Source organism: Haliotis rubra, unplaced genomic scaffold (genome assembly GCF_003918875.1).
Source record: "Haliotis rubra isolate DU_JTF1 unplaced genomic scaffold, ASM391887v1 Scf728, whole genome shotgun sequence".
Taxonomy (NCBI): domain Eukaryota; kingdom Metazoa; phylum Mollusca; class Gastropoda; order Lepetellida; family Haliotidae; genus Haliotis; species Haliotis rubra.
Window position 1 is genome coordinate 320,823 of NW_025767444.1, and position 20,612 is coordinate 341,434.

The window sequence follows — 20,612 nt, forward strand, 5'->3', positions numbered from 1 at the left end:
CTCGTCCAGTTTATGCCAGCTGATGTTTTTTTCTGCCATGTCTTGGGTTGATAGGGTGATGTTCAGTGTATCGTATTACCAGAGGAGTGGCTTTTTTGTGTGTGCTGATCACAGTTGAGTGACATACGGGCTCCCTGTTGTCCACTTTAGTAGTTCTTGACTTGAGGGATCTATTTTAGTACTTCCCCTGCAGTGCTCTTGGCGTTGAAATCTCCCATCACTATGCAGCTCTTCTCTGCTGCCAGGTTGCCTAAGTCTGATATTATGTTCCAACTTCCAAGGAAATACACATGACCATTGAAATTATCATATAAACAGCAAAAGATACTTTTTAAAAATTATAACAATGAAGTGTTTTGGATTAATTTTACCTATGTATGTATTAAATAATATTCAGGATATTATAATTTGTGTTCGTCTCTCAAATGAATATATTTCTCATTGTCCGCTGAGATAGCACAAATGACATCTGGCTGGAAGTTAATGTGTTCCTGTATGCTTAAATAAACCTACATATAGATAACTGATTATTCAACCAACATATAATCGGTTTAACCCTTTGATTGAGTTTGTTGCAGCCTGCACATTACATTCACCACAAAGCCCAGTCTTAGATTGAATAATTACACCAGGAAAATGCCAAATGTAAACCACAGATTGCTATATATCCTCGACACCCTCGACTTTATTGAGTTATTTTGCCAAGTGTAGGTAATCTAAGTGCTGTCACCACTAAACAGTATTAGCAGTATTGCAGGATAGACATTAACTGAGCATCAGCTGCATGACGACAAGTACACAAGTCTTCTTCTTCTTCCTCCATGGTAAGAACCGAGCTCTTCACCGAACGTAATTGGTTCTGTGATGAGTGTGCGCTTACAATGATGCAACTGTCCATCGGAAGTTTCAAACAGGTTAAAATAGTCAGTGAAGATGCAGTTTGGTTAAAACAACGTACAGGTGTATAAGAGATCATGGCTGGACCACCTCCTTGTAGGCTTTTGTGAGGCCAGAATGGAAATTGCTGATGGTCTCTGCTTCTGTCATCTGTTCTGGTAACTGGTTCCATTCCCTGATAGTTCTTGGAAAGAATGAGTTGTGGTATACTGTGTGTGTTGATCTTTCTTGGTATAACCTGTTCACGCCTCTCGTCCTGGAGTCATTTCGTCTCAGGTACAGGTCTTTGTTGAGACCAACTTAGCCGTGCTGGATCTTGTGTAGCATACAGAGTCTGTATATATATCGTCGGTGTTGGAGGCAATCCCAATTTAGGTCCCTTAACATTTGGGTGAAACAGCCTAATCATTGAAGACGTATCTTGCTGCCTTTTTCTGGATTACTTCCAGAGAAATGATTTCAATGAGGCGGTAGAGATCTCATACAGTGAACACATATTCCAGGGCTGGTCCGACAGTGGTGGTGTAGGATGCCGCTTTAACTGTCTTGTTGCAGTCTTGGAAGTTCCTGCAGATGAAACCAATAGTCCTGTTTCCGTTGCTGAAATGTGCTCTTTCCATTTACGGTTGTTTGATACTGTCACGTCCAAGTACTTGCTCAGTGTTTCTGTGGCAAGTGTGACTCCATGTAGCTATAAGTCATTTTCTGTTGTTTGGTTGTATGTGTAATATGGAGCACTTGGAGGCGTTGAAGCTCATCTGCCAGGTCTTCTCCCATACTTCCAGGGCTGATAGATCTTCTTGTAGTTTCTGGCTGTCCTCAATGCTGTTAATTTGACTGTACAGAAGGCTATCGTCGGCGAACAGGCAAGCATCCGATGGTCGTTTATGAATGCATGGAAAAGGAGAGGTCCCAGGACTGTCTGTTGAAGTATTCCTGATATTACATCTGCCTGGTCGGATTTGGCATTTTCAAGGATGACCTGCTTCCTGCCTCCGAGGAATGATTGGATCCAGATGTTGGTTCTGTCTCTTACTTCGACTTTATTGAACACCTTTATGGAAGTCCAATAGATAACGTCTTCTTGTTTTCCCTTCGCTAAACTGCTTGTTATTCCTTGTGTTGAAGAACACATTAATGACAAGAAGGGAGTTGTAATACTTGTTTTGTATGCTGTTTGCCTGAAAAAATAAGAGCTGTCACTGTTTTGAGTATATTAGGTAAACGTCCTTGTTGCGAAAATTATATGTACCGGTGTGCGTATTTGCTGTTAACTGAAGTTTATCATTCTTAATACATATTTACACATACCCAGTATATATGAATTTGCAAGGTTCCCCTGGTTTTCAATGAGGCACTCCGTTGATGGTGTGAAACACAATTTTTTGGGTGGCTGATGCTTATTGGCTTCTGGAGATTACGTGGGCCAATTAGCGCAGCCTGGACAACTGGTGGTTATCACCAGTAGTGGGGAGTTTTTCATACTTTAAATTAGTGGTGTTTTAAAATTACACAGTACAAGATTTCACATTGGCAACGTCAACCGGCTTCTGATAGCCACTGATGTTGTTTTACATTAAAACTTCACATTTTGTTCCAAGAACTATAATAATATATAATATAAGAACTAAATGTCTCTCAAAGAAGTTAAAAACTATATTGATACATAAACTTCCATTGTATGTGAATTCCTTGTTCAAACTATTCATATTCAGCAAACAAAGTTTGAATGAGCCTCATCTTGGGTACACCTGCCCAGCCAGCAGACGGGGTGAAAACAAGCAATGTCTATCATTAGAGAGCAATAAGTAATCTTTCAAGAGCAGGATCATATGTAATGGCATATAATGTAGGGGATATAGTCAATGCTGTCTGTCCGTCCGTCTCTCCTTAATCTTTTCATTTCTGGAGCATGACTTAAAAAACATTTTATATTTTAAGAAAAAGTGGTAGATATATCAGACAGAATCTAAAGAGGTGCCGTTTGCTATTTACAGAGTTTGGGCATTTATATTTTTGTCGATTTCCATGGAAAAAAATTTGACTTGATTTCAAAAGGAGTGGGGCGAGTTTTGTTTCCAGAGTACAACTTGAAAACCATGAAAAAAAATTCATCCAAACCTGGTACATGTATTAAGGCAACCAATTCCAAGATGTAATGTGATGTCATTTGTACAAACACATGAAAAGATGCAGATGGTAACGGAATGATAATTTGGCTATTTTTAGAAAGATGTTTGTTGGTTATATTAATTGCTTTAATTTATTTCATTTGTACTAATCCTCTTTCTCAGTAAATCCTGAATATGATTTCAAAATATGTCCTTAACATACACAACTAGTTGTCCCAGCAGTATTAGCTTACAATTCTTCCATTCACAAAGGTAGGAAACCCTAATCATCTTCCTGTTTTTGCTACAGTTCATTAATGGCAATTTTCCACTGATCCCCAGATTAGTAAATTGTGTAAATCCCCCAGTTGATAAAATCACAATAACATTTCAGCTGAAATTTGATTTTCCTGTTGCCATCCCAGAGAGTTAACATTTCCTATGTCGTTCCACCCCTCAAGCACTTGGTTCTGTAGTTACACAGATTCGAGTTTGTTTATGACAATTGTTTAATAAGTATGCCACCAAAATTGGCTGTGGTTGTGTAAATATTTTGGGTATTTGATGTTTGTTGTGGCTTCTATGGTGTTGCCTGCTCTTTTCTAAACTGGGCATCGCATATCACAATATATTATCTATGAGGGCGAAAATATCGGGGTTCATATTTTTCATATGATGCCCAAGGGCAAAATATCACTTTGTCATGATGACGTGACGTCATGAACAATACTATGACGTCACATTTGTTCTGTGACGTTGCATTCTACGCGCGGCGACAGCAGGTAGCCAGCTATGTTTGAAAGTAGATTTGAGTTTATTTTCCTCAATTTGACGACTCCGATAATAAACAGAATATTATATGAGTGCCCATATCATACTATGTTTACGACACTCGTGCCTTAATATCGGTATATCACTCGCTCTCGCTCGGGAAATACCGACATTTCGGCATTCATGTCGTAAACATAGTATGACATGGGCACTCATATAATATCCTCTATATACGAGCAGGTACAAGCCAAAAAGACGATTTTGGTTGTGCTTATTGGTTGGAAATTGCTTTTCCAGAATTATTTCTGTAATATGAATATGCACAATAAATCATAAACATTGTCTCACATTTTCTTTATGGAAATAGTTTTCCATTTTTCAAATTCACCACTAATTGTCCTGTCCTGATGATAAAGACTGGCAGTTTATCATGACCAGTTGTAAGACTGACATGGTGTGTAGAACAATCCAGAGCTTTTGGCCCTGTAGGCCACAGACATTTCACCATACTTACACCACCTATGGTGGATCTTCACAACCATGTAATATGTCCATACATGCTCTGATATTCCATCTGGCCACTATGAATTGACATTGATATCATGGCAAAAGATATGCTGGTCATCTGATATGATCCGAAATCGACATACCAATAACATTAAAGGAACCGGAAATGATCATCAGAGTAAGGAATTGGATATGGTATCTGAATTGGCAGGACAAGGACTGGACACTATAAATGATGTTAAAAAGAATGGAAAATATTTGTCAAAGGAAAATGATGACATTAAACTGGAAGTGTATGAGAATGACAAGAATTGAATTCACAACCACAATTAATAAGTAAAATGAAAAATAATTTGAAGGCAGGTATAAACAGAATATTGGCAGTTGAATTATAATTTGACAAAAGGTTATGCATATTTACTGCTTATTCTACATGTCCTCTGGAGGCATATACAATAACATCCTCGATAATCTCCTGTGAATTTGTCTGTATGAATTTTTCCCTAAATCTGAGTCACACAGTGAGCAAACTTGTGTCATTGTTGACACTGGCAAGCTCGTTGTAACGGTTTATCTGATTGGCTACTGTGAGAAGGTGAGCCAGCAAAGGGATGTATAAATTTATCGGTGCATCCAGGGTACTAGTGAGATTTATTGGAACGTATACCCTGGAGATTATCTAGGATGATACAATAAGGATGTACTGTCAACTATACAGGGGCTGCACTGGAGGCAGATCCTGCCTCTCCTTATTGGTATTCTGTCTATGATGTAATAGAGGTTGAAGATCATTGTTAATATGCACGGGTTCATGGCTGGGAAGGCTAAAATCGTGACGTTTCTCAGTTGAATGAGGGTAGCCTTGGTGGTACTTGCAATGCAATGTTACGGCTCTCACAGGATTAACGTGAACACTCTTTAATTTGGGCACATATATAAATATAAATAAGTATTTACACATTTCCAGGTCTATTCGTCATATACATTTTCTTTAATTCAACATTTAATAACAGACTACTGTCAATGTACTTCAGTAACATGTTATATTTGGCATTACACTTTCTTAGTAAAGTACAGATTCTAGTACCTTTTTGGATTGAGTCCCATCCAGGACTGTGGAAGCCGCGGTGGCTAAGCAGGTTAGGCGGCAGACTTTGTGTGTTGGCGATTAGGTGCTTGATTCTGAGGATGTGGGTAATCCCAATTAAAGTATATGTTGCATTTGACCATAAATGACATTGTGTATTCATAAATTAAATGTACTTCAGAAAAGGGACGACTTCCAAGATGTTTGGATGTTTCTTCAGTTTTGATGAAGTTAACTAACCTGAGCATATGCCATCACAAATATGTTTATGAGGGTTCGGTGTCAGTTTGCGCTTGTGTTTTTCCCTATTAAATACATCTACTCACACGGCTTAAATAAAGTTCTAAATAAACAATGTTTTGGAAAAAGATTATCCCGAGTTTATTTCCGGATACATTGAAGATGAAGAATCAGTACACGCTACTATAACAGTGTTTTGAAAAGAAATTGCAAGCGATGGTTTGGAAATAGATTATCACAAGATTAACTATGGATACATTGAAGATGAATAACTCTAAAATAATCTGTACATGCTATAACAATGTTTTGAAAAGAAATGACCCTATCCATAGATCCAACTACTCCCGACATGGATTATGCTTCCCTGTAATTATTCAGCATATCTTTAGCCTTGGTGGTATTTCCCCTACTACTGGGACATTCGAAATGTATATTTTACAGGGGTAAATTATAACATAAACATTCCTTCTGGATTATGGTAGCCTTATTCCTGTGGTTCCACAAACACATACAGAAAATTTAATGAAATTTTAAACACTAAGTCATAGCTATTCCTAGTGGTATGCTTAATCTATCCTTGAGGTATCTCCCCTGATCCAGACGTCATTGTATTGTTGATCTCCAACCCTTCATAATTTTTCTGTGTGGTCCACACTCAAGACGTGTAAGAAGTCAGTGAAATTTTTTATGATCAAGTCTTCATTTCTTCACAGAATAGGTCAGTTACAATCGCATTCATTCTTAATATTCAATCGCATTACTGATTGATATTGTATTACGTATATTTTCTTGTCTTTTGGACTTTGAACATTTTCCTGCCCTTTTTGTCAAGACGAGTGTCTCCAATGCCAAAAGTTTATGGCGGACGTCGCCCCCCACTCCCTATGTGCTTCATGCTTTAAAGGATTGCCGTGCTCCTTATCAGATCTCGACAACTACTAATGATCACTCAGGAGCTCTTTCCCAACATGGATTATGCTTCCCGGTAATTATTCAGCGTATCTTTAGCCTTGGTGGTGTTCCCCTACTACTGGAAAACTCGATCTCCTTGGACATCCGAAATGTATATTTTAGGTTTTGGCAAGACACCGACTCAGGGGTATTTCACTCCTCAAAAGTAAAATACCAAATGGAAATAAAAGGAGTATTTCACAGGTTGCATGGTTTTATTCCCTTCACAGAGACACATTTTCAGAGACACTTTAACAGCAGATTTTTATAGCTATTTTGGTCTGCACTTCCTTATAATCTTCTCTTTCTTCTTTCTTTCATTACCATATAGACACTTCACATTAAGAAAATGTCTGAGTCCGATGCGTTTACATCTACAGAACATGGCTCTTCATGAAACAACTCTAATCTTGCTTGACTTTTCATAGATCGTTTGATAGCCTCCATGTGAGGCTCTGTACATTTGTAGTTCCTTCACTAGCCCCACACTGTTTTCATTGTAAACAGTTCACAAATTGAACATCTCACAACATCATCTTGCTGCACATGCAACCACAGGAAATTAAACACTATTTCCGTCATGTTTCTTCTTATTACAGATTTTAGCTACATTGTCAATTAAGTTGTTAATAATATCAGACTTTAACTTTTCCTTGCTAAATGAAACAGTTTTCTTTTAAAAAAACTTGACGAGTTTCTTTTGCTTAGCCATTCAAACTGCACATGACAGGAAATAAATGACAGTGTACGTTGAGCTATTGTGCATTATATGTTTTCCTACACTGGTTTAGGGCCATCACGTAATCTACAGTAGCCCTAAAGCTGTATTACTGGTATGGACCGGAAACGTTATGATAGTAATGCTGTTTAAGGGCAGGCTTTTAAACAAATCGTGCCCTGAATGTGGATTATAAATATTAAGAGAGATCATTCGGAAAAGCTCGAAATCTTTGCTTCAATACACACCGCCAACACTATTCGAGATCTGTAGATCGGATGTGTAGGACTGAAGCAATATTTTGCATGTAAACAAAGTCTGACTCGTATTCTCAGAAAGTTATGTATATCTTTCACCCATTGATTTGACTTTTTATGCATTTATCTGAATTATCCATGCATATTTTATGCAGATGTGCATCTTATCTGGAGCCCTGATATGTCTGAGAATCTACCACTATTATAGCAGAAGTACTCCCTCCAACCAACCAATCATCTGTCTCTTGTTGAGAGATGTATGGAAGAAGTGAGGGTTTTATTACCTCTGTGTTGGAGAGCTGCAAGCTGATAGTGCTGCTGTAGTTTACTTTAAGTTCGATTGCAGGAATAACACAGAACGTATGGCAATGGGGTGTCTTCGCAGGAAGGCGACGTTTTTGGTGTGTAAAAACATGGGCCGTTTTTTCATTTTCGCCGTCGTGTGAAAAGGGTGGAAATTTGCAACAATGGGTTCACGTGTTTATACAAGAACCCTAATACCAGAGGAATAGCTCCCAGAACCCTCTTCTAAATTGTCGGTTCTTTCCCTCTGTAGCTCCCAGGACCCTCTTCTAAATTGTAGGTTCTCTCCCTCTATAGCTCCCAGAACCCTATTCTAAATTGTAGGTTCTCTCCCTCTATAGCTCCCAGAACCCTTTTCTAAATTGTAGGTTCTCTCCCTCTATAGCTCCCAGAACCCTCTTCTAAATTGTAGGTTCTCTCCCTCTATAGCTCCCAGAACCCTCTTCTAAATTGTAGGTTCTCTCCCTCTATAGCTCCCAGAACCCTCTCTAAATTGTAGGTTCTCTCCCTCTATAGCTCCCAGAACCTTCTTCTAAATTGTAGGTTCTTTCCCTCTATAGCTCCCAGAACCCTCTTCTAAATTGTAGGTTCACTCCCTCTGTAGCTCCCAGAACCCTTTTCTAAATTGTAGGTTCTCTCCCTCTATAGCTCCAAGAACCCTCTTCTAAATTGTAGGTTCTCTCCCTCTATAGCTCCCAGAACCCTCTCTCAATTGTAGGTTCTCTCCCTCTATAGCTCCCAGAACCTTCTTCTAAATTGTAGGTTCTTTCCCTCTATAGCTCCCAGAACCCTCTTCTAAATTGTAGGTTCTCTCCCTCTATAGCTCCCAGAACCCTCTTCTAAATTGTAGGTTCTCTCCCTCTATAGCTCCCAGTACCCTTTTCTAAATTGTAGGTTCTCTCCCTCTATAGCTCCCAGAACCCTCTTCTAAATTGTAGGTTCTCTCCTCTATAGCTCCCAGAGCCCTCTTTTCTAAATTGTAGGTTCTCTCCCTCTATAGCTCCCAGAACCCTCTCTAAATTGTAGGTTCTCTCCCTCTATAGCTCCCAGAACCTTCTTCTAAATTGTAGGTTCTTTCCCTCTATAGCTCCCAGAACCCTCTTCTAAATTGTAGGTTCTCTCCCTCTGTAGCTCCCAGAACCCTTTTCTAAATTGTAGGTTCTCTCCCTCTATAGCTCCCAGAACCCTCTTCTAAATTGTAGGTTCTCTCCCTCTATAGCTCCCAGAACCCTCTCTAAATTGTCGGTTCTTTCCCTCTGTAGCTCCCAGGACGTTCTTCTAAATTGTAGGTTCTCTCCCTCTATAGCTCCCAGAACCCTATTCTAAATTGTAGGTTCTCTCCCTCTATAGCTCCCAGAACCCTTTTCTAAATTGTAGGTTCTCTCCCTCTATAGCTCCCAGAACCCTCTTCTAAATTGTAGGTTCTCTCCCTCTATAGCTCCCAGAACCCTCTTCTAAATTGTAGGTTTTCTCCCTCTATAGCTCCCAGAACCCTCTCTAAATTGTAGGTTCTCTCCCTCTATAGCTCCCAGAACCTTCTTCTAAATTGTAGGTTCTCTCCCTCTATAGCTCCCAGAACCCTCTCTAAATTGTCGGTTCTTTCCCTCTGTAGCTCCCAGGACGTTCTTCTAAATTGTAGGTTCTCTCCCTCTATAGCTCCCAGAACCCTATTCTAAATTGTAGGTTCTCTCCCTCTATAGCTCCCAGAACCCTTTTCTAAATTGTAGGTTCTCTCCCTCTATAGCTCCCAGAACCCTCTTCTAAATTGTAGGTTCTCTCCCTCTATAGCTCCCAGAACCCTCTTCTAAATTGTAGGTTCTCTCCCTCTATAGCTCCCAGAACCCTCTCTAAATTGTAGGTTCTCTCCCTCTATAGCTCCCAGAACCCTCTTGTAAGTTGCAGGTTCTCCCTATCTATAGCTCCCAGAACCCTCTTGAATCTTGCAGGTTCTCCCTATCTATAGCTCCCAGAACCCTCTTGTATATTGCAGGTTTTCACTTTCTATAGCTCCCAGAACCCTCTTGTATATTGCAGGTTCTCCCTATCTGTAGCTCCCAGAACCCTCTTGTATATTGCAGGTTTTCCCTATCTATAGCTCCCAGAACCCTCTTGTATATTGCAGGTTCTCACTATCTATAGCTCCCCAAACCCTCTTGTATATTGCAGGTTCTATCTATAGCTATCTATAGCTCCCAGAACCCTCTTGTATATTGCAGGTTCTCCCTATCTATAGCTCCCAGAACCCTCTTGTATATTGCAGGTTCTCCCTATCTATAGCTCCCAGAACCCTCTTGTATATTGCAGGTTCTCCCTATCTATAGCTCCCAGAACCCTTTTGTATATTGCAGGTTCTCCCTATCTATAGCTCCCCAAACCCTCTTGTATATTGCAGGTTCTATCTATAGCTATCTATAGCTCCCAGAACCCTCTTGTATATTGCAGGTTCTCCCTATCTATAGCTCCCAGAACCCTCTTGTATATTGCAGGTTCTATCTATAGCTATCTATAGCTCCCAGAACCCTCTTGTATATTGCAGGTTCTCCCTATCTATAGCTCCCAGAACCCTTTTGTATATTGCAGGTTCTCCCTATCTATAGCTCCCCAAACCCTCTTGTATATTGCAGGTTCTATCTATAGCTATCTATAGCTATCTATAGCTCCCAGAACCCTCTTGTATATTGCAGGTTCTATCTATAGCGCCCAGAACCCTCTTGTATATTGCAGGTTCTATCTATAGCTTGCTATAGCTCCCAGAACCCTCTTGTATATTGCAGGTTCTATCTATAGCTAGCTATAGCTCCCAGAACCCTCTTGTATATTGCAGGTTCTCCCTATCTATAGCTCCCAGAACCCTCTTGTATATTGCAGGTTCTATCTATAGCCCCCAGAACCCTCTTGTATATTGCAGGTTCTATCTATAGCTAGCTATAGCTCCCAGAACCCTCTTGTATATTGCAGGTTCTATCTATAGCTAGCTATAGCTCCCAGAACCCTCTTGTATATTGCAGGTTCTCCCTATCTATAGCTCCCAGAACCCTCTTGTATATTGCAGGTTCTATCTATAGCCCCCAGAACCCTCTTGTATATTGCAGGTTCTATCTATAGCTATCTATAGCCCCCAGAACCCTCTTGTATATTGCAGGTTCTCCCTATCTATAGCTCCCAGAACCCTCTTGTATATTGCAGGTTCTATCTATAGCTAGCTATAGCTCCCAGAACCCTCTTGTATATTGCAGGTTCTATCTATAGCCCCCAGAACCCTCTTGTATATTGCAGGTTCTATCTATAGCTATCTATAGCCCCCAGAACCCTCTTGTATATTGCAGGTTCTCCCTATCTATAGCTCCAAGAACCCTCTTGTATATTGCAGGTTCTATCTATAGCTCCCAGAACCCTCTTGTATATTGCAGGTTCTATCTATAGCCCCCAGAACCCTCTTGTATATTGCAGGTTCTATCTATAGCTCCCAGAACCCTCTTGTATATTGCAGGTTCTATCTATAGCTCCCAGAACCCTCTTGTATATTGCAGGTTCTATCTATAGCTAGCTATAGCTCCCAGAACCCTCTTGTATATTGCAGGTTCTATCTATAGCTCCCTAGAACCCTCTTGTATCTATAGCTCCCAGAACCCTCTTGTATATTGCAGGTTCTATCTATAGCTAGCTATAGCTCCCAGAACCCTCTTGTATATTGCAGGTTCTATCTATAGCTAGCTATAGCTCCCAGAACCCTCTTGTATATTGCAGGTTCTATCTATAGCTAGCTATAGCTCCCAGAACCCTCTTGTATATTGCAGTATCTATCTATAGCTCCCAGAACCCTCTCGTATATTGCAGGTTCTATCTATAGCTCCCAGAACCCTCTTGTATATTGCAGGTTCTATCTATAGCTCCCAGAACCCTCTTGTATATTGCAGGTTCTATCTATAGCTCCCAGAACCCTCTTGTATATTGCAGGTTCTATCTATAGCTCCCAGAACCCTCTTGTATATTGCAGGTTCTATCTATAGCTCCCAGAACCCTCTTGTATATTGCAGGTTCTATCTATAGCTCCCAGAACCCTCTTGTATATTGCAGGTTCTATCTATAGCTAGCTATAGCTCCTATGGTTCCTTGAATATGCCAGGTTCCTCAACCCTTCTTTGTTCCCAATCCCCTGACTCAGCTGGTAATATGAGTAGATGAGAGGGGTGCTGTCTTTCTTGACTGAGCCAAACCCCACTGCCAGTGTAACTGTGTTACTCCCATGACAAAACGTCAATACTGTTCATCCTTCCTCCACAAACTTAGCAAATACCAGAAAATTGCCTTTTTTGTGATATGGACATTCCATTTTTGTAAAAACTTTCTTTACAGTATTTTTGGACAACCCATAATTTAGATGGGCATTAAAATATGTTCCTAATGCATGCATGATTGATTGGCCTTCAACATATTTATGTTCACAGTAAACTGCAGCTATTACTCAAAGGGGCCACAAACTTCAGTTAATTAAAACCATAGTTTGTAGTATGAATCATTACAACTGTCAGATGTCTTGGATCAAGTCATAAGACCACATGTGACAAGATAGATATCAAAAGTGTGCACTGTATCATATAGACTGTGTTAATTCATCTCGTACATATGTAAATACATGTTTAATATTGTATTGAGGCAGTTTCATTGCCATCAGGAAGAGTGTCATGTGGTTTGGACACTTGTTGGGACATTGATCTGGTCAACAGTTGTTATAGTGTCATCAATGTTTACAAACAAGTTTCAGTCCTACACAAGGGCGACTGTGAAAGAACCTGAGAATCTGTTACACATGGTGTGTGATGTTACCATTGGGTCAGTGGTTCAGTCTCAAATTTGTCGTCATAGTCATGGAGGGAGGTCTTGTTTTTGTTGACAGTGTTTTCTTCTGTAAGTTACTCAACTGAGATGTCATTATCAGCCACAAGTATCAGTCACAAGTGTCACTTCAGGTGACATGTCACACTATCTTGAGGAGATGTCGAGGAGTCTGGTGGTTAATGTGTTCACTTATTATGCTGAAGATCCAGGATCTATTAATTGAAGTCCATGATATGACTTGAATATTGCTGAATGCAGTGTAGAACCTTATTCACTGACTCCCTCATGCGGGGCTGTGGGGTAGCCTTGTGGTTAAAGCGTTTGCTTGTCACGCCGAAGACCCGGGTTCAATTTCCCACATTGGCACAATGTGTGATGCCCATTTCTGGTGTCCCCCACCGTGATATTGCTGGAATATTGCTAAAAGCGGCGAAAAACCAAACTCACTCACTCACTCACTCACTCACTCACTCACTCACTTGTGCACTCTGCAAGTGTCACCTTCATAACAAATTTCTCCATGGACAGAATCAAAAGCGATATTTCCACAAGTAGTTAATAGTGCACTGGGTTGTCGCACGGCTCCCTTGAATCGTTCTTATTTCTTGTCATGGGCAATAATCAAGCTTATCATTAGTTCACTCTTGTACTTAATCTTTAGGTTGTCCTTTGATCCCTTCCTCTATGGTTTGGATCTTTGCAGTTGTACATTTTGTCAAGTTATTATCCATCTGTCCATCTGCCTGACCTGTAGACAGTGTCAAAGTTGTATGCAGCAAGAGCTGCCAGCCATCAGTGTCCTGTGGCATCAAATTAAAGTATGGAAGTAAGAGGGTTGTTATCTGTGTAGACAGTAAAGCTATTACCACACAGATAATCATGGAACATCTCTGTCCTTCCCTCAGACTTTCTAAGTCCTCTATGTGCATAGCTGATGACTCTTTTAACTCCCTCTTGCTCCTGGTACAGGACTTTACCAAAGATGCCCTGTCATCAGAATTCCACTTGATGTACAACATATTATAAATATACAAAATCTGTTACTACTGTAAAAATGGATTCATTGTTGGAGTAAAAGATAAGGATCCTGGAGTCAAACCAGGAGCTATAACTGTCAAGGTTCATTTTGCAAAATATTGCAGAAAACAGCAGGGGGTTTCCAACAACTAAAATTAAACAAGTAAGACCTGAAGATAAAGCCAGTCATTCCTTGTTCATGTCAGATGTTCAGATGCAGATATATTTTCGTGTTTCACCTGTTATGCAAGAAACTGCAGAAAGGGAGCATGTTTGGAAATTGTATGTTGTATCATGTATGCACTGTTACACATCTCCCATGTACCATTTGTCATTTGCTTGACTCAGTCTATGGTGGCATCCTGCCTGAGGACGGAGGCTTGGTGATAAACAGTCTTTCCATAATTTTCACAATGCCTACAAGTTTTCATGGCCAAGTTTAGTGAATATGGAGGATGTAAAACAGTTTATATTCACAGTTGTGTATTTCATCCACCACAAAAATGCATATATCAGGAATTGTCTTGTGTAACACTCCATATTTAGCCTTGATATTCTCATATTTTTGCCTATGCAGATTAGTGTGGTATTGACCAAAGCTGTTAGATGTTTTTGTTTTGTTTAGTCTCTGTCTGATAGTGGTAAGAAACTTACCAAAAACAACATGGCTTACATCCCTTACAGTATGCAGTCACTCACCCAGCTGATAACTGAATGATATCCTCAGACACTATTAGACCTGTTTAAGTTGTGTAGGTACAGGTGTGTGATGTTTGCATCATTCAGTTGCCTACTGTGTTAATCCCAGTGGTGCGTCTATCACTCGTATGTACCTGTCCTACACTAGAGTTGTGACATGTCATCAGCTGGAGCTGGGTAGATCGTGCGTTGCCCCCTGCATCTGATAATGGTTTCACTGTCTTGTGATGGTGCTTGGCGATACAAGGATCTGGGTAGATCGTGGGTTGCTCCCTGCATCTGATAATGGTTTCACCGTCTTGTGATGGTGCTTGGCGATACAAGGATCTGGGTAGATCGTGTGTTGCCCCCTGCATCTGATAATGGTTTCACAGTCTTGTGATGGTGCTTGGCGATGCAAGGATCTGGGTACATCGTGAGTTGCCCCCTGCATCTGATAATGGTTTCACCGTCTTGTGATGGTGCTTAGCGATACAAGGATCTGGGTAGATCGTGTGTTGCCCCCTGCATCTGATAATGGTTTCACAGTCTTGTGATGGTGCTTGGCGATGCAAGGCTCTGGGTACATCGTGCGTTGCCCCCTGCATCTGATAATGGTTTCACCGTCTTGTGATGGTGCTTAGCGATACAAGGATCTGGGTAGATCGTGCGTTGCTCCCTGCATCTGATAATGGTTTCACCGTCTTGTGATGGTGCTTGGCGATACAAGGATCTGGGTAGATCGTGTGTTGACCCCTGCATCTGATAATGGTTTCACAGTTTTGTGATGGTGCTTGGCGATGCAAGGATCTGGGTAGATCGTTCGTTGCCCCCTGCATCTGATAATGGTTTCACCGTCTTGTGATGGTGCTTGGCGATGCAAGGATCTGAGTAGATCGTGTGTTGACCCCTGCATCTGATAATGGTTTCACCGTCTTGTGATGGTGCTTAGCGATGCAAGGATCTGAGTAGATCGTGTGTTGCCCCCTGCATCTGATAATGGTTTCACAGTCTTGTGATGGTGTTTATAGATACACGGATCTGGGTACATCGTGTGTTGCCCCCTGCATCTGATAACGGTTTCACAGTCTTGTGATGGTGCTTGGCGATGCAAGGATCTGGGTAGATCGTGCGTTGCTCCCTGCATCTGATAATGGTTTCACCGTCTTGTGATGGTGCTTGGCGATACAAGGATCTGAGTAGATAGTGTGTTGACCCCTGCATCTGATAATGGTTTCACCGTCTTGTGATGGTGCTTGGCGATACAAGGATCTGGGTAGATCGTGCGTTGCCCCCTGCATCTGATAATGGTTTCACCATCTTGTGATGGTGCTTGGCGATACAAGGATCTGGGTAGATCGTGCGTTGCTCCCTGCATCTGATAATGGTTTCACAGTCTTGTGATGGTGCTTACGATACAAGGATCTGAGTAGATCGTGGTGTTGCCCCTGCATCTGATAATGGTTTCACAGTCTTGTGATGGTGCTTGGCGATGCAAGGATCTGGGTAGATCGTGCGTTGCCCCCTACATCTGATAATGGTTTCACAGTCTTGTGATGGTGCTTGGCGATGCAAGGATCTGGGTAGATCGTGTGTTGCCCCCTGCATCTGATAATGGTTTCACAGTCTTGTGATGGTGCTTGGCGATGCAAGGATCTGGGTACATCGTGTGTTGCCCCCTGCATCTGATAACTGTTTCACAGTCTTGTGATGGTGTTTATAGATACACGGATCTGGGTACATCGTGTGTTGACCCCTGCATCTGATAATGGTTTCACAGTCTTGTGATGGTGCTTGGCGATGCAAGGATCTGGGTAGATCGTGTGTTGACCCCTGCATCTGTTAACGGTTTCACAGTCTTGTGATGGTGCTTAGCTACAAGCATCTGGGTTGATCGTGTGTTGACCCCTGCATCTGATAACGGTTTCACAGTCTTGTGATGGTGCCTGGTCTTATTCACTCATTCATGCGGGGCTGTGGGGTAGCCTAGTGGTTAAAGCGTTCGCTCATGACACCAAACACCCAAGTTCAATTCCCCACATGGGTACAATGTGTGATGTCCATTTCTGGTATCCCCCGCTTTGATACTGTTAGTATATTTCTAAAAGCGGCTTAGAACTAAAACTCATTCACTCACTCACCCTTCACTGAGTAATCAAGAAGTCTGCTACAATATTCCGTATCAACATGTATCAACTCAACCCCAACAAGATCCATGAACATCATAGCCAGTACTGTAGGAGCAGTCATCCCTGTGCTCACACAGACACACTGCAGGTTACACAACACCAAATGTTTTCCCATAGACTTCTATGGTAACCTTATCATTTTTGTATAAACACTTTTGTTGAATCAACTGTGCAAGACATCAGTAAATCTTCATGTATAAGCACTTTTGTTGAATCAACTGTGCAAGACATCAGTAAATCTACATATATAAACACTTTTGTTGAATCAACTGTGCAAGACATCAGTAAATCTACATGTATAAACACTGTTGTTGAATCAACTGTGCAAGACATCAGTAAATCTTCATGTATAAACACTGTTGTTGAATCAACTGTGCAAGACATCAGTAAATCTACATGTATAAACACTGTTGTTGAATCAACTGTGCAAGACATCAGTAAATCTAAACGTATAAACTGTTGTTGAATCAACTGTGCAAGACATCAGTAAATCTACATGTATAAACACTTTTGTTGAATCAACTGTGCAAGACATCAGTAAATCTACATGTATAAACACTTTTGTTGAATCAACTGTGCAAGACATCAGTAAATCTACATGTATAAACACTGTTGTTGAATCAACTGTGCAAGACATCAGTAGATCTACATGTATAAACACTGTTGTTGAATCAACTGTGCAAGACATCAGTAAATCTACATGTATAAACACTTTTGTTGAATCAACTGTGCAAGACATCAGTAGATCTACATGTATAAACACTTTTGTTGAATCAACTGTGCAAGAAATCAGTAAATCGACATGTATAAACACTTTTGTTGAATCAACTGTGCAAGACATCAGTAGATCTACATGTATAAACACTTTTGTTGAATCAACTGTGCAAGACATCAGTAAATCTACATGTATAAACACTTTTGTTGAATCAACTGTGCAAGACATCAGTAAATCTACATGTATAAACACTGTTGTTGAATCAACTGTGCAAGACATCAGTAAATCGACATGTAGAAACACTTTTGTTGAATCAACTGTGCAAGACATCAGTAAATCTACATGTATAAACACTGTTGTTGAATCAACTGTGCAAGACATCAGTAGATCTACATGTATAAACACTGTTGTTGAATCAACTGTGCAAGACATCAGTAAATCTACATGTATAAACACTGTTGTTGAATCAACTGTGCAAGACATCAGTAGATCTACATGTATAAACACTGTTGTTGAATCAACTGTGCAAGACATCAGTAAATCTACATGTATAAACACTGTTGTTGAATCAACTGTGCAAGACATCAGTAAATCTACATGTATAAACACTTTTGTTGAATCAACTGTGCAAGATATCAGTGGTTAATCAATCAATTGTTATCGGTAAATTCTTTGATTGAATATTTTGGCATCTCAACTGGCCATTCCACTGTTGCTGCACTGTCACATGCATGTTACATAACATGTTGCACTCGGGAGTATTCCAGGTATATGGCGGTAGTCTGTAAATAATTGATTGCGAAGCAGACAATTGAGTGATCAACAGCATTGACATCGATGTGTGTGCAATTGGGATATGATGACGTGTGAATCAAATCAGCGAGCTGTTGATCAAGAAGTTAATCGCCCCATATGACTTGGGTTGCTGAAGACTAATTCTAACATCAAACATCTCCACATCCCAAATGTGATTGCTGTGCACTGAAGTTAAAGGTTTTCAAAAGCATAATTTGATTAAATATGGGAAATCAAGGTGCTTCCTTTGATTCTGCAGAATAGTTATAGTGGTACCGTCAGGATGACTAAAACTTGGAGTTTTGTTTCCCTTTAAGACCCACAACACAATGTTTATGGACATCAGATACTGTTACGTTCCATGGTGATCTTTCTAATGGCCAAGGTCAATTCATTTTGCACATGTCATGAAAAGGCCACAAGAAACTGTGTTGTGCATACCCTCTGTAAAATGTCCATTCAAATATCTCTATTACTGGTGATTTATTTAAGTTGTTAGTTATTAAATTTTTTAAAAACTTGAAGGTGGAGAGTAGTTTCAGTGACCTATGAGTGAGAAGCATATGTTATATGTTCGTTTTCACATTGATGCATTGGTCATGTGTGCTGGTATGAATTTTTGAAGTTGCTTTTATTTATATGGGTATGTCTGTAACTGTAAATTGTAAACCAATTGTTATTTACTGTCTTTTTCTTTCCACAGCTGTGAGATCAGACAGAATGCGAGGAGGGAGAAACAAGTTTGGTCCAATGTACAAGCGAGACAGAGCCTTAAAGCAGCAAGCTCTTCGCCAGCAGCAGCAGATTGTGTCCCATTGCCAGATGAGACTCGCCAATGGTATGGCAGCGATGCCTGGGTCCCCGGAAGACATCAAGCCAGATCCAGCTCTCTTAAACATCTCTTACAGAATAGATTCACCCCCTGGAAGTATGGGTGGTCAGACTAGCATAACATGTCCATCTCCTCCTGTTGGTAACCATAACAATAACAGCAACAGCAACAACAGTAACAGCAACAGTAACCCAATCAACACTGCCCAACATACCTCGAGTCCACTGCCTCTAACCTCACATCATCGTGCTCTGTCACCTCTAAACTCTTATCCTATGTCATCCTCCTACCCCTCAGTGATGGACGCCTTGCGCACCTACCACCCATCAACACCTCAGGTGTCCACAGCCATCATGCCTCCCCAGCTTGTGGCAGACCTAAAGTCAAGTATGGCTGAAGAAGCGGAGGTCAAACACAAGCTATTATCATTTCTACAGACAGAATTTGGGCAGCTGGATGTAGCAGGACACCCAGAGCATTTCCTACAACTGATGTGTAAGATGACTGACCAGCTGCTCTTCCTCATGGTGGAATGGGCACGCAGCTGCTTCTTTTTCAAGGAACTCAAGGCAAGTCGCATGTCACTTACTTCTCATGGTTCAGCAGTCAGTGCTACATATTGGAGAGATAGCTCTTTGTGTTGAGATATGCCTACTCAGGCCATCCAGAATGTGTTCATTTGTTAATTATGCCTATGTATTTTACAGTTCTTGAAAGCTGCTGACTGACATAAAATCATATTGCCATAACATTCTACACATGGTCAAGGCTACAAGAAGTAAAGGTCTTTATCACACTAAAGAATGCATCCTTCATAGTATCCTATCTCTCACAACTGATGTTCATGATATTATCAATCTTTAGAGGATGTTTATGAAATAGATGGAACGTGAACTCTGACATGTAAAATCAATTTCCATTTTTCAACCTCCCCAACCACATGGCAATTGTACAAATAGTTTCCATACCTCTGACCACACGCACAAATGTGAATACAGTAAGCTGTCTTTATAGTTCAAGTTACCAACAAACAATATTGTCTCTCTTAATAGATGAAGTTACCAACAAACAAATTTGTCAGTCTTTAAAGGTCAAGTTAATAACACACAATACACAGAGCTTTTGATCACCAAAACATTTTTTAGTGTACCTGAAAGTAAGTCATGAGTTGCCATCATTTTACATGACCTGTTTACATTTTCTCTTGAATGGCTTGACTGATTCGGATCATGTTGTTCAGGTTTATGCAAGGCATCAGAAATGCCATTTTAATGTTGTAGCCATCTTGGATCTAAAAACCAGAATCTGACAACTGCAAGTTACATGAGATGGCCACCAAATACCGAATCCTTCTACTTTCCCTTGTAAACTTGAAATAGTAAAGTATTAATGTTACTAGTAACATACTCCCATTCTTCCTTCACATGTACACAACCACACTTCCCAGCTCATAAAGTAGCCTTTCAGACAATATCAAGTTTTGTACATTAGACCATTCATATGATTTGAATTGAATTAGTTTGTGACAACATGTAAATGAGACATTTTTGTGTCATGGTTTGTTTGTGGAATATTAACCTTTTTCCAAAATGTATAAGAACATCTAAGAGTTGAGGTATGTCAGATTACTCTGTTTGGCCACAAACTGCCGTCTGCAATTCACACACTGTTGGTTAGGTTTTAGATGCACAGTTTTTAAGGTCTA

The 20,612-nt window shown here is 40.4% G+C and overlaps 1 protein-coding gene across 4 annotated transcripts in view; it reads left to right on the forward strand.

Moving 5' to 3' along the window:
* The window catches only part of LOC124259546 (nuclear receptor subfamily 5 group A member 2-like), a 268,621-nt gene that overhangs the window by 215,339 nt on the left and 32,670 nt on the right, over positions 1-20,612 (forward strand). For all 4 annotated transcript variants that reach the window (XM_046693688.1, XM_046693690.1, XM_046693689.1 and 1 more), the window contains one exon: positions 18,779-19,476. In XM_046693688.1, the coding sequence (XP_046549644.1) occupies positions 18,779-19,476 (698 nt within the window). The remainder of the gene's footprint in view (positions 1-18,778; positions 19,477-20,612) is intronic.